The following is a 27,709-nucleotide window of genomic DNA, read 5'->3' as shown; positions in this document are numbered from 1 at the left end:
GAGCGACCTTCCGAAAATATGGAATAATACAGGTCACCGATTGTCTTCACTATAAATGTATGTATACAGAAACTCGCTAAGAAATAGCTCTTTGCTTGTCGCTGGTAAATCCCACCATTCAGACAAAAACCTATTGTACCAGGCAAAACGCCACGCGGTCGTACCAGAAAATACGAACATCTTATGGTGCACAAAGAGTTTCGTATATCTTGCCTCGCTCGTTAAAGTTTGGCTTCTTTGGGAATGAGCGCGTGCCAACAAATCGGGGTCTCAAAAGAATTGTTGTTTGGTAGGCGTTCATGAAATATAATGATAGTGCATGATGTATGTCATATTGATAAGCTAGGAATATTCTCTGATGAAAATTTTTGCCATGTTTTTTACATCTACAAGTGCAATGAGATTGCTGTCAGGCTGTAGGTGTCAGAGGCCTTTGTCAAGCTTCTGTGGAGCTTTTTTGCCTCTGGCTCCACCACAAGAATGTGGAAATAAGTTATTTGTTATTATTATTATTATTATTATTGTGTCCAAGAATGGTCGATATACGGTAATGTTCGTCACAGTCAACTTGGCCAAGTTTCTCTTCCGAAAACAGCTTACAAATTAAATAAACGAGGTTTAAAAAATCGCACGCCCTCTGCAGCTATACCACCATGATGTAAGGCAGGCACACAAAATGGGAGCGCGGCGCGCAGGCGACTGTCTGCGATATCGTCTGCTTGGCGTTCGCGTCGCTCCTACACTCTTAAAAATGAACTTCACCGCATAGCACGCTCCTAGCCAACCATGATCGTCTCGAATGATATCGTTATCTGCCCTGATTTGTTGAAAACGGGAGGCGTAAACCTTTTTTTGTGACACTTATGCTGTTCATAATTGTATTATTCCAGTATTCTATCTACTATTATATATAGCAGTTCCACACTCTAAAAACAGAGCTTCACCGCATAGCACGCTGTGCGCCAACCATTGTCACGAATGATAGGGTTATCGCTTCTGTTTCGAGGAGAGAGGGGGGCGTACGCCTTTTTGTGGCAATTTGGATATACGGTAATGGCCACAAAAAGGCGTACGCCTCCGTCTCTCCTCGAATCAAAAGCGATAACCCTATCATTCGCGGCAATGATTGGCGCACGACGTGCTACGCGGTGAAGTTCCGTTTTTAGAGCGCAGTCTACCAAGTTGGCGACCCCTAGCTATGGGGTAGCGTTCCACTCCTAGAGTGGAAAATCTCCCCACTTCATCATCACAATATATATGTTGTTGTTGTTGGCGGCGCTGTTGTACCATCAGTGACGTCATTTGTTTGTAAACAAGGAGAGGTCTATTATTGCTTAGAAAATGCTGCGCGACAAACACAAACTGTCCTCAACTTGCCCCCGTCTTCAAGCAGCCCCACTTTACCCTATCCCTACGCGTCACAGCCCCACTCTTAAAAATGAACTTCACAGCATAGCACGCTCATAGCCAACCATCAACCCGAGCGATATCGTTTTCTGCCCTGATTTGTTGAAAACTGGAGGCGTACGCCTTTTCGTTGAGACTTATGCTGTTCATAATTGTCACAAAAAAGCCGTACGCCTCCCGTTTTCAACAAATCAGTGCAGATAACAATATCATTCGAAATGATGGTTGGTTAGGAGAGTACTATGCGGTGAAGTTCATTTCTAAGAGTGCAAGTCGAAGTTTCCCTCGTACCGCGTTGGCCGGACAAAGAAATGCGGGAAGGAGCAGCTCCCGCAATATATTCCCTTTGACAATGGGATGTGCTGGAGGTGACTTACCCTTGACGTTTTGTGCCGGTTCGGAGGAAGGAAAGAGGAATCTCCTGTATTCACATTTTAATTCCAAACGGCGCAACGGGTGCACCTCGTTCCTTTTGCATTATCGTCACGATGAGGGAATATTTCATATGGCGAAGAGAAGTTTTTGCGCTTGACACGTGCCCCTTCAAGTGAAAGACGCCCCCACCTGGTCGTTTCATTCCTGCTTTTCGCAGTTTCTCCATCATTCCTACACTCTTAAAAATGAACTTCACCACATAGCACGCTCTTAGCCAACCATCATCCCGAATGACAACGTTCTCGTCCCTGATTTGTTGGAAACGGGAGGCGGAGCCTATTTTGTGCCGTACATAATGGCACAAAATAGGCTGCGCCTCTCGTTTTCAACAAATCGGGGCCGAGAACGTTGTCATTCGGGATGATGGTTGGCTATAGGAGCGTGCTATGTGGTGAAGTTCATTTTTAAGAGTGTTAAAGTCGTTAAAGTTAAGAGTGAGTGGTTGAAACCCGATACCTACACTCTTAGAAATGAACTTCACAACATAGCACGCTCCTAGCCAATCATCATCTCGAATGATATCGTTATCTGCCCCGATTTGTTGAAAACGAGAGGCGTACGCCTTTTCTGTGACAATTATGAACAGCATAAGTGTCACAAAAAAGGCGTACGCCTCCCGTTTTCAAAAAATCAGAGCAGATAACGATATCATTCGAGATGATGGTTGGCTACGAGCGTGCTATGCAGCGAAGTTCATTTTTAAGAGTGTACCCGAAATCCTTGCGGTCCCTCAACTTGTCGTTCTCGGTAAACCGCGTCGGAAAAATGAATCATAATATCATTAAAGAGAGCTCCACCTACTTGTCCTCCGTTTATAAATCCCCTCCTACTGGAGTCAAAGACGAGCTTTTGTGGGACTCTTGCAAGTGTATGAATACTGCGGTCATTCACTGCCTCAGTTCCGAGCGGAAATATAAAGATTCTTGTTTCTCGTCCCAGTGTCACAGCAGTGGCTCGTTTCACATGCCTTTCGTTTCACCCGAAAATTCCCTGGTGAGATATCAAAGAGAGATCGCAGCGCACGATTTCTCCCCGAATTTTCGCGTGTAAATATAGGCACCCGATTTTGCCCTCCCGAATTTGAAAAAAATCATAAAACCCGAAAACGAAGAACCCTACACTCTTAAAAATGAACTTCCCCACATAGCACGCTCCTAGCCAACCATCATCTCAAATGATATCGTTATCTGCCCTGATTTGTTGAAAACGGGGGGCGTACGCCTTTTCTGTGACACTTATGCTGTTCATAATTGTCACAAAAAGGCGTACGCCCCCCGTTTTCAACAAATCAGGGCAGATAACGATATCATTTGAGATGATGGTTGGCTAGCAGCGTGCCATGCGGTGAAGTTCATTTTTAAGAGTGTATGAATAATTCCTTATGAAATATCAAATGTTGAGAATGTGTGTTCATAACATGACAACGAGACGCAGGTTTGCTTTCTAAGACAGTTTCGGTGGAACTCATTCCCTCCTCCCATAAGGCAAGGGGTTTTCTAACCCTTACAGTGTCGGCCCACTACACTTGTGATGTTCGTGGCGGACTTATTTTGCGAGCGACTATGAGCGCTGCCGCAGAAATATGTTCCATTACCGTTGTGTTAGTCCTGGAGTTGAATATGAAGCTAAACATGTATGAAACTCATCTCACACGAAAGCACAATAGCTTTCTCCGTGCGAGCAGTTTCTTCTTGGACGTCCTTTGATGGAAGGAAGAAATTTCAGCTACTTGGCTGAGAGCTCCTCCTTTTTCTTTCCTGTTATGTATAGCGTAACGCTCGTCATAAATAAGGACTGTCTGGGTATTATCATAATCCTTCAACCGTGCAAGCCAACGTACTCCAATTTTGCTCTCACTGATCCTGCTTTAAAATGCCGTATACATACAGGATTACATTCGTGACACTTGTTACCATCACGCGGTGGAACAGACGCGGCGTAATTGAGATCTGGTTTTTTGGGATATTTTTACATCCTGACCAAGGGAAGAATTCTTGCAGCGGAGTAAAGGGCAACCTCCATGGAGCGAATTTTTGCAACGAAGTTCGCGCGGCAGACTGCCACGCGCGTTCCGCCGCCAGTTGTTCGCCGGCACCAGCTCCATGGAGCGAAAAACCAGCGGACGGCGTCGGGAAATCATGCTGTGATGTCACTGTTGCCAGGGTATAAGGTGAAAGCTTAGTGAAATCAATTGCTCGAAAAAGTGCATTTAATGTCACAAATTTTGCAACTAAATCCAGCATCTGTCTGAAAAGATGCGCCCAGTAACGTACCGAAAAGCATATTCACTACTGCGAGAAGAAAACATGTTTCTTGGCAGAGAATGTCTCACGTTCTAACGATGCAGTTGGCGAAACAGCGAGCAGACGACAGCATCCAGTTGCATGAAGAGGACGACGACGATGATTCACGAGAGCAGACGACCACGTGCAGGCGATCTGGCGTAGATTCGTAGCGGAAGAGCACTCTGATTGGTTCATCTGCAGTTGACGCTTCCGGAATCGCGGACGCTGGGCGAAAATATCTGGCATGGGCAGATCGGCGGCGGACGCTCACATTTTTGACGCCTCGCGCAGGGCGTCCGACGCTGAGCGAAGTTCGCAGCTTTTTCGCTGTACATTCGCTCCATGGAGGTTGCCCTTAACTCCATCCAAATCCCCACAATGACAAAATGAGCGCGTATGAAATGATTGCGATGCTTTTCTCTCGTCACACACAATTCCTGTAATCTCTTGCCCAAGTCAGAGAAGAAATCTCTCATCAGAACAGATTATTAGATGACGATAGATAACAAGGATGTTCTGCCAGAACACGCTCTAGGACAACCACCGATTTGTGACACACGTTGGATGATGGTGATAATGAGGTGGGCGACTTTGTGACACATAAATAGACGATGATGCCGGCCAGGAGGCTGGGCGCTGACTCACTGCCAAATTTTTAGAGAATGAAAGACCATGATGGAGATGACTGCTCAGGTGAGCAAAGCACGGTGATTAGGCGGGGGGGGGGGGGAGATATGTTTAATGCTGATAGAAAAAAAATAAGGGAAAGGTTAGCCATGATGTAGGCTTGCTATTCCCATAAGCACAAAAAGTAAGATGCCGAAACAGCGACACAGAAAATTAAGAAATACAGGAAAAGACAGCTATCCTTCACTACTCCTTGAGCAGACAGTCATGTAGGAGGTGTCAGAGAGTACCCAAGAGTGTAGCTTCCCTAAGGAATCGTGTCAGCGCAGACGTGACTTTAGCGTGCTCAGTAGACTCAAATAGCAACGGGAGGGAAAGCTCTCGGTTGCCTAGATGAGCGAGACGGCGCCGTAGACTGGACCGGTGACCTTCGTAACGCTGGCAGGCAAGGAGTATATGTTGCACGTCTGCTTCGACATGACACGTGGGGCAAAGAGGTGATGGAAGTTGGCTCATCTTAAACAGGAGAAGTGGAGTTCGTGCGACATTCAGCCGCAGCTGATGAAGCAACGACTCCTCGATGCGCGGGATGCGGCCAGGCACAGCATGTGTCATTAGCGGGTCAACGGATTTAAGGAAGACATTGGCGCGTATAGCTTCTTGCTGAAAGAGCTGCGTACAGTTGGCAATAAAGCGGCGGATTTTCAGCTATCAGCTATTATCCGCAGTCCTACCCACGTGCAACATACCGCCACACTGCGCAGACAAACCTTACGTGGAACATCACAGTACCATTACCATTACATAGAGAGCGTAAGTTGGCATAAGAGCGTAAGAGCGACAGTTGGCTGCCCAGTGTCGTGGGCATGCCGAGCGAGAGCGTCAGCACGATCATTGCCAGAAAGTCCGACATGGCTCGGAATCCACTGGAATACCACGCCGTGACCCAGGGATACAAGTTCGGAGTGCAGGGCGATGATCGTGGTGTAGGTGTCACTGATGACTGCATCCAGAGCCACTTTACTGTCGGTCAGGATCGTTCAGGCCCTGGGCGCCAACGAGGAGACGTGTCTCAAAGCGGCCAGTATTGCGCATGCCTCGGCGGATGACATAAGAGGCAGCTTGACTCCGTGCTCAGTTCCATCATATGGGATGCAAATGGCAGCAGACGGCCTAACTAGAGAGACTGAAGCATCAGTGGATACTTGGGTTCGATGCCGGTGGTGGCTGTGGTGCAAGGTCAGTTGGCAGGCCACAACTGTTATCGCAGCATTCTTTTTCCTAAGGCCCAGAATGGACGTTGGTACAGTGGGGTAGTGAAGTGACCACATGGGTGGCGCATACGAGGTCCGGGCCGGAGCTGAGGGGATGTTGCCCCGCTAGACGAAGAATAGCTTGACCGAAGAATCACTCCATTGTGATTGCTGCTCTCTACCGTACCATCGCTCTTTCCGAGTGTCTTTTGGCATCACCAACTACACGTGTCGAGACGACCTGCTGCATCTTGTGATATATGTGATAGACGTCATATCCTATACTGTCGGCAACAGTGATACAATCCGTCAACGTGCTTCGGGACTTTCCAGTCGTGCAGCAGCAGTGACAGTTGCTTTTGCTTTGTTTGCTGTGTTTTCACCTCTGACATCTTTCCTGTATTTTTCGGGTGAGCATACACAAACATTTCATATTTTCTCTGTTGCTGCTGCTGCCGAGAAACTATTTACTGTATAGATAAGTGCTACACTCTTATACGTAGTGTTTCTCGAGGATTTTGTTATGGACAAGGAAAGCATGGGCAAGGAGGCGAAACAAAGCAAGGACTACTCAAAGCTTGTTGAAGGGCTAAAACGAGAGTTTAAAAACGGGTCTTAGGACGTCAAGGAGAGCCTAGAACGAGACATGCGTAGGGACTTTAGAAGCCTAAAACAGAGTATTACCTTCATGAATGAAACGTTCGAAGGCATCCATAAAACGATGGAAACTATTCTTGACGAGAACAAGGTACTGAAAACCAAGAACGAGCACTTGCGAAAACTCTGTGCAGAAAACAAGGTACAATCAAAGAACAGTGATATCCGGATTACAGAATTGGAACAGTACTCCAGGAACCGCAATGCCGAAATAAAAGGAATACCCTCTGGTGAAGTTAAAGACATTCCGGAACTGCTCGGGATGATCGGTGTTGCTATAAATGAGCCCGTAATGGCAGATGACGTAGAAATATGTCACTCGGTACCAGTTTCACCAAAACACGGATTCCAGAAATGTTATAGTACACTTCAAATCCAGACGGAAATGGAATGCCGTGATTGAAAAAGCGCGTTCAAAGCGAATTAGCGAATCGATATCTCAGGTCAACTGCCGATATTTATCAATGAACATCTTTGTCCATCTTTAAAGCGAATACTCGGTGCAGCTATCTCAACGAAAAAAGACGGCAAAATCCATCAGGCATGGACTAGGAACGCGAAAGTGTATGTAAGACATCCTCCGTCATTTAGAGGACTTTCAATCGTTTCGTAGGTAGTATCTCTATTTCCACGGGTAAAGTGGGGCTACTTGAAGACAGGGGCAAGTTAAGGACAGTTTGCGTTTTTCGCGTGGCATTTTCTTAGCAATATTTTTTTCCCGTCTGTGACACTATATAGGGTGAGCACAGTCGTTGTCTGGGCTTTGAAGTAACGTGTTGACGTTCTGCACGTGGCTTTTTCGAAAGACGCGAGACGCTGTTTTGCAGATGTGGTCCAGGTAAGAGGGGCCCTTTTTTGTCGCATCTCTAACTTTCGCGGGCATTGACTTTCAATTTGTTCATTTCTGCTCCTCGGCTAATAAAATATGATCTCACCGTTATGATGCTGTCATTGCCCTGTGTTTTTTCCGAAACTCCCCTGCTCACACACCTCTCCTGGACACGACCAAATTACGTACAAGGCGCTTCAAAACCTTCCTCCGATCGCTCATGAGACTCTTTGGTCCACTTATAACGACAGTTGGCAGAGTTGCACTGTTCCAAACGACTGGAAGCTGCAGGCATCGGTTATTCCGCCGTTAAAGCCTGGCAAGTCGCCACACAATCTGGAGGCGTTCCGACCAATAGCGCTCACTAGTTGTGTCGGGAAAACTATGGAACGGATGGTGCACTCACGGCTGAATTGGTATCTCGAGTCTCTTCGATTTTTCCCGGAAGTTACGGCTGGTTTTCGTCAAGGTCGGTCTGCGACGGACATCATCATCGACCTAGTGGCGGCGGTGCAACAAACGAGGTCCGAAGGCAAGCTTGCCGCCGCTGTCTTCCTTGACGTGAAGAAAGCTTCCGACAGTGTTTTTCACAGCGCTGTTGTCGCGTCACTTCAAGAGGCCGGCGTGGGAGGTCGCACGCTCCTCTGGGTTCAGGATTTATTCACTGACAGGCTATATACTTTTTGTGCGCACTACTGGGGATGACAGCGCCGTCTACCCTGTGCAGCGTGGCGTCCCACAAGGGAGCGTTGTGAGTCCACTTTTATTTAACGTCGTCGTGGCTCTACTCCCATCACAGCTACGTAGCCATACCCGTACCACCCTCTACGGCGACGATATCTGTATATGGACTTCCGCTATCCGCCGCGATACTCTTCAGCGTCGTTTGCAGCAAACTCTGGACACCACGGTCTCCTATCTCGCGGAACGCGGTCTCTCCATTTCGCCAAGACAACAGCGATGGCGTTTACGCGCCGTTCTTTCGACAAATACCCAATATTTGTGGAGGGCTCTGCTCTGCAGTTCGTCTCCCACGTCCGCTATCTTGGCGTGATAACTGACCGCGCGGCTCACGTGGGCATGGCAAATTAGGGCGATTGGTGCAACCACAAACAAGTTTGTCAATGTCATCCGGCATCTATGTGGATCACCCTGGGGCTTATCCAGTGCTGACCTCCGCCAGGTCCACTCTTCGTTGGTCCTCGGCACCTTAAGATACAGCCTACCAGTGTTGCACGAGCTCAGTATTTCTGGTGACAGGGCATTACTCGGTGCTCAAGCTAGAAGCTTCGCCTTTGCTTAGGTGTGCCTAAAACAACAGAGACCTTATCTGTTTCGGCAGAGGCGCGAGAACATCCAGCCCGCATTCTGCGCGACAAAGAAACTCTTGGTGTTTACGCCCGATTCGTCAGCCGACATAGCCGTCATTACCTGCGAGATATCTGTGTGACTTCCTGGGCCCAGGCAGCATACGACATCGGGCCGATCTCGGCAGCAAGTTGGGCACGTCGGCCCAACATATCCCCGACACTGCCAACTTGTGACCGATATACGACAGAAATTGGCAATGTCGGCTCGATGCTGACGGAAAAACGCGACATGTAGCCGACAATGCCAACTTGCGAGCGATATCACGTTGAAGTTGGTAATGTCCGCTTGATGTTGACCGACACCAGCGACGTGACGCTGACAATGCCAACCTGCGACCGACATCCCACAGGGCTTATATATACATATTGTTACAAGCTCGCAGGGAGGGTTCGAAGTCCGTTCTGGCCAAACCCGTCAGACACAATTCTCCTTGCACCAGCGCACGTGTCCATGCCCGGCCCAATAGCCTCCTCTTTATCCACCGCAACAATATATATAGGGGGCGATATATACAACATGTTTCCCGACATCTGCCTCATTCCATCCCTCTAGTCTGAAGAAGAGCCTTCACAGGAAACTCCCCCCCCCCCCCACCTTCCTTTGCTCCCCTCTTCGGTACACCAGTTCCCCCCTTTTTTTTCTCCCACAGAGCTTGGCAATGTCGGCGCAATGTCGACCGGAGCCAGCGGCATGACGCTGACAATGGCTTTCGATGGACCTATACTCTTACTGGGTGTCTCACAGCGTGGGCTTGAGACACCTTATACTGGGTGTCTCAAGCCGAAAACAGTAGGAAACACATCCGTTACGTTGATGTTGAGTCAATATTCTAAGCAATTTCTCACTTCAGTCTTGTTTGCACGCGTGATCGAATTAAACTGAGACACGTCACCCCCTTCATTTTAATTCCGAGGCGAGCAGGGATCTTGAATTTGCGGAAGCTCTCAAGACATGAAATATATAGTATCTGTTCTCGCTTTGAAAGGAATGCCTTGTACTTGGTGGTCCCAGGAGCTTTTACACTATTTATCTTACTGCTTTTTGTGACGCCGCCCTCATTGCCCGCCATGGGAAACACGAGAAACGAAGAAAAGCATCAGAAAATGAAACGAGTACGAAGCAATGGCAGAAACAAAACCGTTGTTTCCTCGGAAATAACCAGTCTAACGTTGTTTTTGTAGTTAATTGCCAACGCACGAATAAAAATGAAAAATTATGTTGGCGCAATATCGGTCACAAATCGGCAGCATGTCGAAATGACATCGGCACAAATCTGTGCGATGTTGCAAAGTGTAAGTTGGGCCGATGCCTGAGGTGTCGGCAGGAGGCACATTGGGCCCATGTCGGCCGGACATCGGGGTGCTGCTTGGGTTACTTTTTAATATACGTATACATTAATGACATAGTCAACATTCTTCCAATAATTAATGGCGCTTCCAGATTGGATATTATTATATACAACAACAACAACAATAAATGATGACGATGAGATGACGATGATTATATACGCGGACGATACAACATTACTTTTTTTTTTTCGGGCAAGCAATAACAGAAATTGAAGCTTTAGCAAATAACGCGTTGAAAACGTGGTCGGATTGTAATTCATTACGTATCAATACAAACAAAACCAAAATAACGCTTTTTCGCCCGAAAAATAAATTTCTTAGAGATAATGTTACACTCTACTATGATAATAAAAAGCTCGAGACAGTATCTTCCCTTAAAACTTTAGGGGTGGTATTTTCAGACAATTTAACTCGGAACATGCACGTAAAATACGCTACAAAGAAACTAGCGGGCGTAAATGGAATAATAAGCAGATATCGTTATTTTTTACCAGAAAACGTAAAATTCCAGATAGATAATTCCTTATTTTTTATTTTCGAGATATAAGTATTGCTTCCTCGTTTGTGGTACAACTATTACTGTCGGAAATATAAATGAATTGCAAGCGGTTCTTCTTTACGTAATGTAGACTTGTTCAAATATTAGTGTCATTCCTATATCCAAATTCAAATTCTATAAATACAGATTAACACCGATGCACTCAGCATGCCCATCGTAATAATAACGTAAGCTTCTTAAAATTATGGAATTTAAATAAACGAGTGTCTACTTATTCATTTCGTAATGAGCAGTAGTGTACACCTTTGTGTAGAACGAACTACAGCAAACAATTAGTACAATAAAAGTCCGCTTCAATCTTTAATCAATATGTTAGAATTACACCGGATCCTTTATTAATGACCAAAAAGAACCTCACTAGCTTCATTCTAAACATGGGCTAATCACTTTATCCTCATTGCGCATTTAATTTTGTTGCTTCGTATCTTGTTACTTTGTAATTTGTTACATTGTTATTTTGTAATTTGTTACTTTTTCATTTTGTATACTGCTGCTGTACGGTGTACATTGGGAGGGAACCTTAGTCAAGCCTCCTCGGCTTTTTGCTTCCCCTTCCAACCGAAAGGAAAATAAAATACTGAATTGAAAAAAAAATGAATTGAATTGAATGCAGATGAGGGATAACATTGAGCAATGTCACACAGGTAATCAGCCGGATGGCGAGCAAGATAACGCGTGCACGCGTGCAAGGCGACACTACCGCAAAGAATAAGCACCGATGGCTCCCGTGTTTCTCCGCCGAAATAGTGAAGGCTTCCGTAGTCTTCGGCACTCCCAAACAAAGACTGCGGCTTCTGGCCTGAATATTGAGCAACTCCCGCTCGTGAGTGCTGGACATCGCATATACAGGACAGGCGGGCTATTGCGCATAGTGATAAGCAACAGGGAACAATGCACAGGACGAGACCCACGCGGATCCACAGAGAGGGAGAGAGAGAAAGAGTTGATCTATACCGCGACCATGTCGGCCCCTTATCAATTCTTATGCCTAGGTATAGCGGCAGTGCGAGACGTATACAGTGAACCCTCGTTATTATGACCGTGGTCGTTCCCGAAAAGTTTGGTCATAATGCGGAATTGTCATATTAACGGGGGGATTTGCAGAGGTTTCACTGCATTGTCCCCGAAGAGTATGGTCGTAAAGCGCGTATGTCAGATTATCGGGGGTCATATTATCGAGGATTCACTGTAGTTCAGTCTAGAGCCAGCTCTCAGAAGGGGGTATTTGCGGGAAGAGCGGCGCCTGAATGTCATATAGCTACGGTCTTAGCCGGTGAGACAGACAACCCACGGTCAGCAAGATAAGCCACAATAAGGTCTAAGACATGTTTCAGACGACGCTGGATGGCATCACGGCGAGTTGCAGAGGTCCATATGCAAACGTCATTAGCATATAGATTCTGATATGGGTATGCTTGGGCTGAAGAGAAGGGAGGTGTGCCAGGATGACATTAAACACGAGCTGGCTGAGGACGCTTCCCTGTGGAACTCCACGATGCACAGAGTAGTTGGCGCTGTCACCCTCTGCTGTGCGTACGAACAGAGACCTGTCGGAGAGGAAGGCTTGCAACCAGGCAAGGGTACAGCCGCCAGCACCAGCTTCTTGAAGCGATGCAACAACGGCATTGTGGAGAACACTGTCGTATGCTTCCGCCACATTGAGGAAGATAGCGGCCGTTAGGAGCCCATCAGACTTTGCTTGCTCGATAGAGGAGACGAGATCGATGACATTGTCAATTGCAGACCGCGCTTGCCGGAAGCCAGACATGGCCTCAGGAAAGAATCGGGTGCTCTCAAAATACCAGTTCAGTCGTGCGGATACCATCCGTTCCATTTTCTTCCCGACACAGCTGGTGAGGGCGACTGGGCGGAAGGCATCAATGGCGTGAAGAGAATGCCTGGCTTCAGGAGCGGCACTATCATCGCATTCTTCCATTCTGCTGGGAAAACACTATCCCGTCAGTAACAATTGTAGCGACAGAGGAGGGCATGTCGGCCATGGAAGGGTAGATTTTGGAAAGGTAGGTTGATGAGAGAAACTCCCAAAAGTGACAGAGACCTTGATGCATATGAGCGGGCCAGGGGTCCAGCACCTTGCCGAGGGTAAAAGGGTCGACTCCACGCCATCCCGCGCTGTAACACTGTTCCCGCTATGGTAGACGGAGCAGTCCATAAGTATTGGAGCAGTTAATATGTTCGCTTCCGGAGGGAGTCGGCTGCGATGTCGCAAAATTGTTTTCTTCGCTTTGCTTTCCTCGCGCGCTTTAAGGAAGTAATGTAATCGACGCGAGCGTGCAGAACATGCTAGCAAAGGACAAAGCCATTATTTTCATTCGCAGGGATCTGAAAAACTGCAGTAAGCTTGTTGAATTTGTTGATTGCAATCAACTCCTGGACTGTTACTGTAGGGAATGAAATCATTTTGGCCAAAAAATCGCGGGCTGCGTGCCGAAAGAAGTGATTTTGTTGCATCTCCCATAAACTCTCATGTATTGAAAATCTGACAAACTTTAATTCACCAAAAATCGGTGGGTCGCGTCAGGCCTCCACAAATATGTCATTCCCTAGATAAGATAGAGGGGAACACAGCTGTGCTTGTTCCGTGTAGAAATTTAGCGAGGTTTACGAGAACCCTGCGAGCAAAAATCCCCCATAGACTTTCTGAAGAAGTGAGTCCGCCTTAAGTTACTTATAAGATACTAAAAAAATAAATAAAAAATAAACAGACATAGAAGTGTCAAAATATGCCCGCAAATTACACGTACGCTTTATTTGCACGCGGTAGAATAGCTGCATTTGAAAGTGCTCATCCGACAACCGTCCTCTCTTCCTTTGAAAAACGTTTCCTGAGAGCCCAGTTTAACGTCAGAACATACGTGGTGTTTCAAGCCAAATGATAACGGCGTGGACTTCCTTGGGCACGGCCTGGAAAGGTCAACTGTTGTCAGGTGGCGCAAAAAAGAAATAAAGAATGTCCATCCGAATATTCGACAAAAAGGAAAGAGTAATTAGAGTACTGAGTACTAAGTACTGAAAAACGTATTTTAATTACAGTACAAATACTTTTCACGAAGCGTACTCAGTAAGAGACCAACAAAAGTATTTAAGATACAGTATTTAGAGTACGGTCCTCAACATACCTCCAAGTCGGCGTCTAGTAAAAAGGAGCGCTCCACCGGTGCCTATATGCTCTAAAAGCCTTGACAGCGTATTTTCACGCTGCACCATTATTCTCCGGCTAGAATGTGCCTTGATGTGTTCGGATTACTGCGACTTGATTCGAAATTAAGAAGAGTGGGTTCGAGCCCCGCCCTTTCTTTTTTTTTTTTTTTCACAACTGACTTATTTCAACCTTTCAGTGCTTGCGGTGATATTTATGGGGCTATGACGTCAAGAAGGTTTCGCACAACTCACCTACAAAACGCACCTCCTAAAATAGGAAATCTTGATCTGAACGTGCGTGACTTCCATTCCTAAATAACAGTAAGATTGCACCGTTTTCCGAGAGCATATACATATTCCCAGGTATGGAAAGTCTGCCATTTTTTCCGAGCTGCTCAAAATCTCGTTTCGTTTCTAGCGCTCCTTTACAGTTGGACAGCTAATCCTCTTACGAGAACCCAAATTCGCACAATTAAAAGAAAGAAGGAACGTGAAACCAGGATAAGTATATAGAGTCAATAACAAAAAAAAAAAAAAAAACAAAAAAAAAGTACAGAGACCATGTAATCGCAATTTACGCTTGAAAAGTTTGCCCCAGAGCCAAATATCCCAATTCCCTGAAGCTCCTCTTTCCGGTCTGCCTTGTTTTATCGATTTTATCTTTTCGGGGCAAGTTTAAATAGCGTTTTTGCGGCGCCTCGTAGTAAACAGCTTCTCCGACTTCATATATACTCAAGTATTTCGGTAAAGTTATTATGCGTTTGGGTGTACAATATGCAAAAGACTCGCGGATTTAAAAGTTTCCGCGTTGTGTCTTCGGTAAACCATCCCCCGTTCTCGGTCTCGAATCCCCCCTAGCGTTCGGTTATTTTTTTTATTTTTTTATTTATTATTATTATTATTTTTTTTTTTTTGACAGCGTCAGCTGTATAGTGGAGACTTTCCCGCGACCGCGTCGCACGAAAACGACGGCAAGGAGAATATACTAGAGAGTTTTAGCAGAGCGTTGATAGCGTGGCTAGCGTCTCACCGTATCAACCACCAATCAGTGGGTAAGATTCTGAGTCACGCACCGCTGCGATTGGTTCCGATAGAGACGATAACTTTATCAACGGTATACTAAAACTCACTATCACAGGAGCGGCGTGAACGAAAACGACGAAGACAGCGGGGAAAGACACGCGAGTTACATTATTTTTACAGATAAGATAAGTTTAACTGGATTGTGGTGTATTGGAGGATTATTTTTACAATTTTACAGCGTATACAATCTTAGTGAAGACTTTCTCGAGATCGCCTCGGCGTCGTCGGCATTCGCATGTCCGCAGAAAACTCTTATCGCGTGTGCGCTCAGCGCTGGGAGTAAGCAGGAGAATCCGTCCAGTTTACAACCGCTATCGATGGAAAGTGAGATAGCTGAGTGAGGTGGCAATGACCTCAACTTCTATCACGAGAAGGCGAATATCGACGGAACTTCGGCGGACGAATTTCATCGACTGCAAAAGCACCGCCTACGCACCATCACTACGCAGCGCGTGGACCATCCAGACAAGCCCCACTCGTTGACACTCGCAGCCCTAAAGCTGGATTCACACATGCGTTTTTTGAACGCGTTTCGCGTTCGCGGCGCCGCGAAACGCGAGCCACGGAGCGTTTCCAGCCGCTTTTCGAGAACCGCTCCGTGCTGCAGCTTCGGAGGGCAGAAACGCGAACGCTTTTCATCCAGCCAATCGGAGCGCTCGGAGGTGTGGGGGTGGCGTCCTTTTGGCGCCGGCGGGCAATGGCGGGCCTCCCGATACCGCGCTGGGATCTTTTGTCATTTGTGTGTGTGTATGTGTTTGGTGCTTCCGCGTGAGTAAATTCCTTGTCACCAATAGTTATTTGGTGTCTGAGCTGTCAACGGTGAGCTGGGAATTTGTGCAAACAACGGAATCGATGAAAATAAATACGACTTGTGTGTAACCGTGTGTTGGTCGTCGGTAGGTAAACATGTGTCTCGCTTCTTCTGTCGTTCTTTCTCTGCTATTGTGTCGGGTTTGTCGTTCCAACGATTGGTGATTCCAGCAGAAATGCTTCACGATAATTTTAAAATGGAGAACATGCTTCGCAATGTAAATTTTGAGGTAGAGAGCTGGAAGTGTCGGTACGATCTTGACGTAACAACAACAACAAAGCGCGTTTTCAGGATGGCGGCTCGGCTATGTGTGACAGGGACCTCTCGGCGGCGCCGTGAACGCCGAGGCGGCGCCGCTGAGAGGGGCCTGTCGTCTGCCGTACAGAGAGAACTGAAATCAACACTACTATACGCACATTGTAATCAGATAGTGATAGAGTTAAGGCAGGAAATATGTCTCTTGCATCTCGATGCATGCAGCGAACTCGAGAAAACAACGAAAGTGCTGAATAATCGTATCGTCGATCTTGAACAGTACACGCGTAGTGTCGTAACGTTGAGATAAAGGGAACTCCATTCCAGAGCGATGGAAAGCTAATTGATATCTTGATAAATCTGGGCAAGAAGCTCGGTGTCGACATATCGCGCTCCGTCTTTGACGCTTATCGTCGCGTTCCACATATCCGTAAAGAAGATACAAGTCCTCAAAGCATAATTGTGCAGTTTAGAAATAAACAGCTCCGCGATGATGTTCTTCTTAAATCCAAACGGCTCTCAAATGACGCCGATATATGTGAATGAGCACTTATGCCCTCAAATTAAGCGTTTGCTAAGGGCGACCGTTGCAAAAAGAAAGAACATGCTTGGAAATTTAGGTGGTGTAAAAACGGGAAAGTTTATGTACGCAAAAGCGAGAAGAGCGAAAAATGACAAGTTGGGTGTTTAGACGACCTCGTGAAATTATCCCCATAAGAGGCTTATGGACTTTTCTATAGTGACTATTTAAGAATTGTCCATATTAATGCTCGTTCTGTTCAGGGAAAGATTGATGCTCTACATGAATTTCTTGGTCATAATGACGCTACTTTTGATGTTATTACGTTAAGCGAGACGTGGTATAGTAATGATTCCGATATGTTGTTGTTATCTGACTGTGATAACTATTATCTAAATCGTTCAGAACAACGTGTTGGCGGTGTAGCAATGTTGGTACCATCCTTTTTACCATGTAATAGAGTCAGAGAGTATTCTGTCATGACTAAAAAATTATGAAATGTTAACGTGCCGCAGTGGTAATCTAATGTTCTGTGCATGCTATCGACCGCCACATCTTTCTTTGCATACCTCGAAATGGTTTTGGATTTTGCGAATGGGAATGAGTTCGAGTTGTATATTGGAGGTGACATTAACATGGATATATTACAGCCATCGCGTAACTTTTTTAATCACGTCCAAGAACCCACCAGGGTCACGTGTACCACTCAAACAATGCTTGACTTATTCATAACGAACTGTGAGAAAGCACGTATTACTGTGGACGTGGTTAAAGTTGATATCAGCGATCACTTTCTAATCCCAGCTACTGTTCAAAAAAGGATATTCAGAAAGAATCGTGACCTCTACTATATTCGATCCTTTACACAATATAATTTAGACCAATTTCGTGCCCATATAGCGAATGTAGACTGGAACAGTGTTTTAGAAGAGTATAACTGCGATAGTGCATATGATAACTTTCTTCAGGCGTTCAAAAATCCCTATGATAAATTCTTCCCGCGACGTTTTACGAGAAAACCAAGAAAATTTCGTAAGCCATGGATGAACCGTCATCTATTACACATGATCAAAAGAAAACACGTGATGTACCAAAAATTTCGGCGCACCAGATGTTTAGAGGACCTAATTGAATATCGCAAATTCCGCAACCAATTGAATATGTCATAAAAAGGCTGGGAAACATACCTTCTATTTTAATACACTTCTTGACCACAATATGAGTAGACCTGATGTCATATGGGCAAACATTAATAAGATAGTTCATCCTGGAAAGAAGAACAATGTCCCGTCGCATTTGCGCTTGGATGGTATTGACGTCTCAGGTGTTGACCTTGCGTCAAGGTTCAATAAGCATTTCACAAGCGTTGGTCAGTTATGTACTGAAGAGGATCGAACTACACGCTACTCCATGAACTCGTCCATATCGCCTGTATGCGAGTCAGTATTTCTTCGTCCTGTTTCAGAAAGTGAAGTATGTAACGTGTTTTCGAGGTTCAAAAACAGCAAATCGTGCGATAAAGACGACATCGCAATTAAACCAGTCAAGTTCGTAATAGACATCATTTCTGCTCCTTTTGCTCATATATATAACTTGTCATTATGCACTGGTGTCTTCCCAACAAATATGAAGATAGCCAAGGTCACGTTGCTCTCCAAGGGGGGCTATGAGAATGACCTATAGGAAATTATCGCCCGATTTCAGTTTTGCCGACATTTTCCAAGTGTTTAGAGAAAGTTATTCATTCCAGATTGAATGCCTTCTTTGATAAACACCATACTCCTGATGACCTTTAGGAGTGGACGGTCTACAGAAACTGCCTTGCTGAGACAAAAGGAACTGATCATTAATCATTTGGAATCTAAATTATTAACATTACGTGTATTCCTTGATCTCAGCAAGGCATTTGACTGTATAAATCATAACATCCTTATTTGCAAGTTGGAACACTACGGGGTACGTGGCATAGTTTTACAGTTGTTGATATCTTATTTAGAACGGCGCAAACAATATGTGCAATTTGGACCTGACCTGTTGTCACTATTGGATAATGTCACTTGTGGCGTACCTCAGGGAAGTGTGCTGGGGCCTCTTTTCTTCATTGTGTATCTTAACGATATAGTCAGTTTGAATGTGAAATGTGAATTTGTATTGTATGCGGATGATACCAGTATATTTTTTGGTGGTGCTGATCTTGATTCGTTAATTGACACTGCAAATGACGCGCTTTATCGCCTAGTAGAATGGCTCACAGAAAACTCCTTACGTATTAACACTAATAAAACCTAAGCTATAATTTTTCGGCAGACCTACTATACGGATGCCAATCATTATCATACCGTTTGCCTGTTTTTTTTAAACATTTCTTAAATTTTTTGCTGTTATCTTTCCCTCTTGCTTGTATGAGCACGTATGCTTGGAACAATTCTTTTTTCTTGCATGTCAAGTGTTTGGGAGCTGGGAACTATTTTTTTTTCAGTTTTCCCCATCAAATATTATTTAATGAAATAAACATTCAATTCACTTCAACTGGGAGCGAAGCGAGAAAAAAAAACAGAAAAAGAGGGAAACACCGACCGCGATTGGAGTGCGGTCGCCCTTTGAACCGTAATGACATCACCGGTGACGTTTTCATCCTCCTCCGCCTATCGTTTTGCCTTGCAGAGCGAGTTGAGCGGGAACGCGTGCGTCGGTGCTCGGGTGCATTTTTAATACGAAAAATATTGCGCACAGATATATATATATATATATATACATATAATACAGGAAAAAAAGCCATTAAAGAAACAAGCAAATGACACTAGACGTGTTTGAAATTCAAAATTCCGGGTTAAGATGGCTTCTATGGCTGCACGCAGAGAAACAGATACTCATGGAACGATGCGACAACACCAGAGGACACGTGTTTCGCCGTGTTTGCGGCTCGTCAGCTCTGGGTAGCTGCGCATCGTTCGGGATTGGCAAACCAGTTATTTGTATTAGTCGCCAAATCAAGACACATCCTTTAATAATGTGTCAGAAACAGAAAATCTTTTAGATGACTTTCTGTGCTTTTTGTCATCGTAAATATCCTAAGAAGGTTTTTAACGAATCTGAGGGCTTACACCTCTAACGAACTAACTCATCAAGAAGGATACGAGCTATTAATGGTGGTTGGGCGACACCTGCATGCTGGGGGGTCGCTGCCTGCAATACAGACGAATACTGAATGTGGTGAAGCTTCCCGAGATAACAATTTATTTATAAATATAGTTTGAGACACCCATGAAAAGAAATTGACGCGCTTAGCGAACCAATAAACGAGCGTTATAAAACGACGCAGCTTAGTAATGATCTCGTTGAATGCACGCTGAAACCAACCCTCTGGAAATACACACAATGCAAAGTCCCGATTTATACCAGGACGGCCAGTGTAGGAAGAAAAAATGTCCTCCGCATGGAAGCTGGCTCTTCCAAAGTTTGTGTAAAAAGGCAGCGGAAGTGTGTCCACCGCTGGGCGTCCAATCAGGAATGAACTTTTCTGCGAGACTTGTATCGCCTCGTACGACTACGCAATGTCGCTCACAAACAACGGAACATTATTACGCGCACTTGGCAACTTCACACGCATAACAACGTTCAGCCATCTGTGTGCAACATGTAGTTTTGAGGCCGTCTTCAGCTCTGGCGTCGATGTCTTCTTGTAATGACTCCATCTTGTCCATTTTACGAGTCCTTTCTGTGTTCTGCTTTGGGTGTAAGAAAAATGCGGCTACTAGAGAACAATGGGGGAAAAAAATGCAGAAAAATGGTGGTGGTGAGAACTGCTTGCCGCAGTCGGCTACGCTTACCGTGTATTCGCACGAGCGACATCCTCACGGAATATTCTAATGGAACAAAAAGCGTAAACACTGATCAAAGAGCCGAAGTTCCGTCTCGTGTTATACGTTGAGCATTCACACGGTGCGGAATATTGGGAGTGGCGTACAGCGCATTTAGCAGACGACACTTGGCAGACGACACCCGCAGCGTGTTTTCCTGTCGTCTGCTACGAAATATCTTGTGGCTGTGTTGCAGGATATTCCCCACGGTTATAGTAGTGCAAGTGAAGACACGACGTTGAGCACTCGCGCTCACGTGACAGCAGAAAGCTTTTCGCATCTTCCGCTTCTGGGGGAATGTCGCGCTCGTGTGAATAGACGCTTAACGTCACGACGGGCACGACTATCGCAGGTGGCGGTGGCGTTTCTTTTCGCCTATATCACAAATGACCCTCATTATAGACGGTGGCAAAGCTCAGCCCCAGGCTGCCCGCGAAAAGTGAGCTGTCAGATATTTCGAAACTTTATCAACCAATCCCGGAGCGCGCATCCTCCTTTGGCCAATGGGCATCCGTCATGATGCCTGACGATGTAATACCACGTGACTGTGACGTGATTTTATTTTTCTACTGCCGCAAATGCGGGGAGCTGTGGAGGCCTGGCTCAGCAACGGATGAATCCAGTTCTCGTTTTTTCTAACACTCAGATCAAATCAAATGACGCAGTTCGGCGTACATTTATTGTTTCGTGGTAGCCATTCCCTATACCCATGCCTCGTCGTATAGCATTTTTTTCGCAACCAATCCATCAATTACCAGAAAAGACACTTGGTTCTGTTAAAGGGACGGTCTCGCACAGCCCGGGGCGATTCCGAAACTTTGCCAAAACTACCTTGACGAGTACTGTAGAAATACAACCGTCGAAGTTTCATTCAGAATAACCAAGTCGTTCTCGAGGAATTTGTCGAAACGTGCTAGTACTTGTTCCCCCGGAAGCGAAAAGTAGACGCCGACCCTGCCTTGGAGTACACGCCAGGTAGTAGTAGCACCGAGATCATGTTGGAGTGCGTTGATAACGAGTGTGTGTGAGATAACAAGGTAGGCGCGGCAGTCCTTCCTGCTGTCCACGCCTGCTACGCTGTGGTAACACTTAATAGATCTCTCACTATTTACAAACAAAGATGGTACAATAGCGCTCCCAACTTGTTAGACCGGAGCTATTATAGTAAAAAAAGATAATAATAAATAAGACACGCTCCACGTGATAATCTAATGTCCGGCTTTCAAACAGCACCGAGAAAGACTGGTAGCTGCCCTAAACAAGCTCCACTCGCGTCCTTTCAGTTTTTGTAAGCTGCTAGGTCCCTGTGTGTGCCCTAAGTTGCAAAGGAAAGCGGAAAAAGCCCTCTTGGCTTTTCTTAAACTAAGCGGCATCGGGACCGCTTCTAAACCTGGGCTCAAAAACAGAAGGCCCAAAACCGAAAGTACCACGTGGCATTCATGCAAGAGTGTCACACATTCGAGACTTTTCTGTGGATACCACCCCTTACAAGAAATGGAGTTTTGCAGGCGACATATCAAGTTACCACATAGCTCCAGCAAACATCCAGTTAAGAACATGATGAAAAGAGCGCTGCAAGACGAAGACAAGAGACGTAAGAGACACACCGATGCGCTACGTCTCTTGTCTTCGTCTTGCAGCGCTCTTTTCATCTTGTTCGTGTTCCAGCAAGCCCAGATTTCTTCACTGTTCTAGTTAAGAAGAAGACGCTCTGTGCAAACCACTGGCTCTTTTTGCAGCAATTAACATGCATTCACGTTAACCCCCCCCCCCCAAAAAAAAATAAACATCAACAACAACAAAAATTCATTCTGATTAATCCGAACGATGATGTTTTTCCAGTGTGCATTTATCCGGCATAACTTGTGGCCCCTTGAATAGACTGAGAAAGTGTGGGAATGAAACAGATTTTTTTTTTTTTGGAACGGGCGCGCAAACAGACTTTCTTGCTGATTTTAGCGAAGACCCACAAAATTTACAGTTATAGAGACACCACATAAAGGAACACTAAAGTTGGTATAAATTAGTGCCGAACACACCAATAAGGGACAAATACAGCCAGAGAAATAACGCGAATAATTCCGCGCTAACTTCTGCCCTTTTTTTTTTTTTTTAGTCATACATTTGTTGCGCACGTATACCAGATTTTAGAAGGGGGTCGCTGCAGGAATTGCAAAGACGAAACCATTAGGTTATTCACAGCCGGAGTTTCTCGACTTTCTGCGCAAAAACTATGATTATTTTTATTTTTAAATGATTATTTATTATTTATTTACTTATTTATAATAATTAATTAATATTAATTAATAATTTTATTTAATGATATTTTAATGATTATTTTTAGAACCAGATAGCATCGTACACGATCTCCCACTTATATAAAAATAATACAAATCCAGGGGGTCGATGAGTTCTCCTTGCCACGATATTGACCAAATTAGTTTTTACTTTGGGAAATAAAGGGGAGCACTTACGATGTTAGCAGTGATGATCAACAGGGATGAGGCGTTCGGCGGTGGACACCATCAACTGAAATGAAACAACGCGATAAGTATTATCTACAAAGTTACAAACCTAGCCGGCTGTTATTTGCATTCATTGGGAGTAAAGGGTCTATTAACCCGGTGCGCGATGCCGCATCGTAGTGTTGAACGAATTCGTGATATGGCGCGAGAAACCGTCATCATCATCATCTTCGTTCAATCGCACGTAAGCGACAACTGTGAGTGCTGTTGACAGCTTGCAATGACGTGTTCACGAACACATTCCCGTGGATTGTTTTACCACAACGGCTGGGGGAGCTTCCACGATGCTAGTGTCTTCTTCATAACCCGCGCAGGGCTGGGCTCAGGAGGGACGTCACGACAGCCAACCATTGCGATTGGACGTATTCGGATGAGGAGCCAAGTGATTTGACAGGTTGCGAGAAGAATCGCTCGTGAGGTGATCCGCCATGCACCTCTTGCAACCCGTTCACACGGCGCAACCTATAGCTGCGCAGCCTAGTTGCGCGTGTCGCCCTCAACCATCAAGCAGTCCATCAGGAGAAACAATACGCTCCGCAAGTCCGCGAGGTCAATGCGGCACGGTTACGTTTCTAGGATGCTCCTGATTGGCCGGAGGAACCATGCGCGCGCTTCAAGCATGTAAACAACGGCAAGCCCTTTCACCACCACCCAGTGGCGTATCTAGGGTGTGGCAGGTGTGGACAGGAGCCATGGGCGCCAGGTGAACAGGGGCGCCATTATGTGGTCGGGTGTGAATGTGCAGGTCGGGCACTCAACCTGGCATGTTCATAAATGATCTAAAGCACCCGCCATGTGAGAGGTTGTAGTGTGAAACCTAGTGAGGACCACACGAAAACGCATCCTTAAGGACATCATGTTAACCATGTTGCCATGGGCGCAGCTGGCTCTAGATACGCCACTGCCACCACCACCACCGCATGTAAACAAAGGAACATTGGATGCACAGAGTGCCCCCGGGAGGGCTAAAACAGCTCCGATCTCTGTATTAGATTGGGGGTGATCTTGGTTTATCGACGAAAGACAAACGGAAGTTTAACGCAATATGTTTGCTGAAGCTTGAACTATTCGGGTCTCGTGTAAGTTCGCCCGTGCGAGCATCCTGCAAACATTTTTCCCATTGTGTTCAAATTCAGCACGCGTACGAACTTGCATCTTCCACTGTGAGGCAACTGGAGCCTGATACTGCGGCACCCGAACGGACAATGATCCGGCTCGTTCCTGGTAAAGCGTGAGACTCCACTTTTATTAGACGTTAGAACTTGTATGGGGCGACTCAAAACAGCATATATTAAACTGTGACCTGTCGGGGTGCTCTTCGTTTCCCCCGCGAAGGCAGAGCCTCGGTAGTGCACCGTGTTTGAACTGTTTCCGTACCCACCGTAAAACACAGCGCAACACACAGACACTCTCCCAGGCGTAGAATGCCGTTTGGACCCGCCAGCAGCAGCAACAGTTAATCGCGTTCTCCCACCGTCAGCGAAGTTGTGCGCGCTTTGGAAATAAAAAAAGTGACACTACATCCAAATGCGACGAAGTACAGTCCTAAATACAGCAGGTATAAATACCCCTACCCCAATACCCCTAAATAACCCCGTATCACTTAGCAAAACAGAAAAGACACGAAACGTATGGCGGGTTCCCTATATTGTTAACCTTTCTCTGGTGGTGGTGGTGGTGGTGGTGGTGGTGATAGGGCTTGCCGTTGTCGGCCTCACGTATGTGGGCAACGTCACGACTCACGCCCTGGGGGAATGTGCGTCCTGGGCCGACTTCTAAGGGAACTGTGCCGACATATGTCTGAAAGCGTCTGAGGAAAACCCAGAAAAAAACCCAGACAGCACAGCCGGCACCGGGATTCGAACCCGGGTACCTTCGGGTGGTTCGCACGTTGAGGCGACAGGGGCCTTGGCGAATGGGAGCGCGGCACGTCATTTTACTCCCTTGCCCTCTCCTGCTGCGCTGAACCGTACTTGAGGAGCGTATACCCATGACCAGGGTATGCGTCACTAGGGTATGCGGGCGCTCTTTGCGTCACCCCAATAAATTATTTTTTTTTTAAATTCCGTGTTAGCGCCGCGAAACAAATGTGGCTATGAGCGGCGTACAGACATGGAGAGAGGACAGCAGGAAGGAGTTTAGTATGCGTCCTGGGCCGACTTCAGGGGGAACTGTGCCGACATTCGTCAGGAAAGTCTTCGGAAAACCCAGGGAAAACCTCAGACAGCACAGCCAGTGACAGGATTCGAACCCGTGTCACTTCCCAGTCTCAGTGTGAAAAGCGATCATCCTAACCACCTAAACAACGAGATTTGGCCGAGGCAGACCACACTTAGGGACGACACAAACACTGCATTCGTTGCACAGTTGTTGCATTCGTTGATCCTAACCACTATGCCACGGAAGCGCGTCACCCCAATAGTGGATCCCTTTCCATGCCAGACGATACACGATATATAATACCATACCAAATGAAAAAAGAAAAAAAGATCACCTCGCAGAGGGCTCATCATGCTGTTTTTGGCGCCATCGCACCACAGAGAAAGAGAGGAAGCGGCGGTTCTAGTGCAGCGCGTCACCCCCTTCCGCCGCGTCACCCTATGTGGACCGCACGCCCCTGGTAAGGCCACTGCTCATGACCAGGACAGCCTGAGCTTCCACGAAGCTGTCGCCAGTGTCGTGACGAATAGCGCAGGCTTTCTTCGTGATTCAATCTGTCAGGTGCAATATCTCGCGGTGAATTTAATTCGCGCTCAAAAGGCATATCGTCACCATCTCCTGGCTTGTCGTACTGACACTAGTGTGACGGGGCATCACCGGTGCGAGCAGCCGTCTCATTTCCCTCTACTTGCGTAGTACTCCGCGAAGCCAGTGGACGTCGGCAGATAGTGCCACCAGGAGGTGGGCAGACTGAAGAGGTTCACTGACACACACAGTCGATCTCGTGTGTAGAGTCTGTAAGGTGCGTGGCGGAGAACGATCAAGTTACTCATCCATGGACCAGCACAATAAGCTTCAGTTCTATCGACGCAGTCCAGGGGCCGCGTTCCTCGCCACTTCTTAGCTTCGTTCGCGTTTGCTCCGCCCTCCTCAGCACTATATGCCACAGGCCGTCCAATGGCCATGATGCAAAAGAGAGAGAGAAAAAAAAGAAAAGACCACCGCATTGTAGTGGCTCAATCACTGTCGCCGACAGTCGCGCTGCACGAGAGCACGTGGAGAATAAATCGTCGTATTCTACATTTATCGGCCATTGGTTGCTTGAGCATTCGCGATCTCTAACACGAGAATATCGCGTGGAAAATCTAATACAGGCTCAGATTGATATTCAAGTCGCGTCAGTTGTCAGGATATGGCACAATACATAGCTTACTTGGGTTGTGTATAGTATATTAACACAAAGCTAACTGTATTGTAGACGAGGATAGAGGAGAGGAAGAGGAAAATAAATGGAAGGCGCGCTACTCATCCCAACGCGCCATGTTCCTAGCCGTCCCGCTCCGTGCCCACGATGTTCCACTGTCGGCATCTTCCATTCTGTCTTTTGGTAGATTGTCAGGTCGTTATTCCATTCCCCCGCTCATCTTTTATTCAGTCATTTCATTCATCTCATCCTCTCATCGCTTCACGTAACCGTCATTAACTGGGCCCTCATGTCACGATCCGTGGCCAATTGCCCCGTGCTATGCGCCACTGCGGAGAAAGACGAAGAAGAAGAAGAATGATGGTGGTTCGTCTGTACTGTATTTTGGGGATTCTACATTTTGGCGCAGCCGACACGACATACGAAGTGAAGATGTGGGTCCAATTGTCTCCGCAGCCCTCCGCTACAAAGGGTTTTATTTTGGATGAGTACCAAATGGACGGGGAGGACACCGTTCCATTGCCAGAGTCCGTAAGTACCACGATACAATCCAGTATATATTGGAGAAAGCCAAGATGACGGCAGAAGAAATAAACGACAAGGACACCATTAGAATGAACATGAAGATGGCAGAATTCTATACCCGGATATCTCAGGAAATGTTCCAGCGGGAGAGCGCTTCACCGTCACAGATGTATATGTGCAAGAGATGATGGTTCAATTGGTAGCGTGGCAACAGCAGCAGCAACAATTTCTTCAAATTATGACGGATTCTTTGTCACACCAGCCACGTTTTAGCTGGTGAAACCCGAAACATTCGATGGAACATCCACGAGTCCCCAGGGGCTGGAGTACGCCTGTGAGAAAATCCGACCGCGGATGAAGATAGGATCAAAAACCCCTAGCGAAGATGGCCAAGTCTTGGTATGAATTAAGGATCCTGGACCATGCTGGAGATACCTGGGCATCATGGAAGGAAGGCTTCCTCATATCATTCCAGACCAATGCAGTCGACCGGTGGGATCGCGCCATATGCTTTAGGTACCGGCGCGGAAGCCTCAAGCGTTCAATCTCGTCTCCTATAACGCCGACGATCAAATAGGCGCACGGGCCAGCGGGGAACGGTTCTTCAACGCTCACCCTGCGAAGCGTACCACATGGCCGTGGTGTAACGTACCATAGCGTCACCATAGCATACCACGTTGCTATGGTGATGGGCGGAGGTCCAATACTTCCAATTGCTCGCTCGATGCACTACTTCAGGTCCTCTATGGTCGCTCGTTTAGGGCGGTAAACGGTTTCCTTCAGATGTCCCCAGAGTCAGAAATGCTAAGGTCTGAGGATGATGGAGGCCAAT

General features: G+C 46.4%; 1 protein-coding gene across 12 annotated transcripts in view; it reads right to left on the bottom strand.

The window, feature by feature from the left end:
- LOC135377295 (complexin-like) overlaps positions 1-27,709 on the bottom strand; it is a 495,185-nt gene that overhangs the window by 178,147 nt on the left and 289,329 nt on the right. For 9 of the 12 annotated variants that reach the window (XM_064609625.1, XM_064609614.1, XM_064609616.1 and 6 more), the window contains one exon: positions 22,938-22,992. In XM_064609625.1, coding sequence (XP_064465695.1) covers positions 22,942-22,992 — 51 coding nt within the window. In that variant the 3' untranslated portion in view covers positions 22,938-22,941. Of the gene's footprint in view, positions 1-7,599; positions 7,750-7,899; positions 8,141-22,933; positions 22,993-27,709 lie in introns of those variants that run through there. The other 3 variants (XM_064609622.1, XM_064609623.1, XM_064609626.1) reach the window with 3 other exon arrangements.

This window comes from Ornithodoros turicata, chromosome 1, assembly GCF_037126465.1.
Source record: "Ornithodoros turicata isolate Travis chromosome 1, ASM3712646v1, whole genome shotgun sequence".
In the NCBI taxonomy this organism is placed as follows: domain Eukaryota; kingdom Metazoa; phylum Arthropoda; class Arachnida; order Ixodida; family Argasidae; genus Ornithodoros; species Ornithodoros turicata.
The sequence above is the reverse complement of the archived record's forward strand: the minus strand, read 5'-3'. Positions and strand labels throughout refer to the sequence as shown.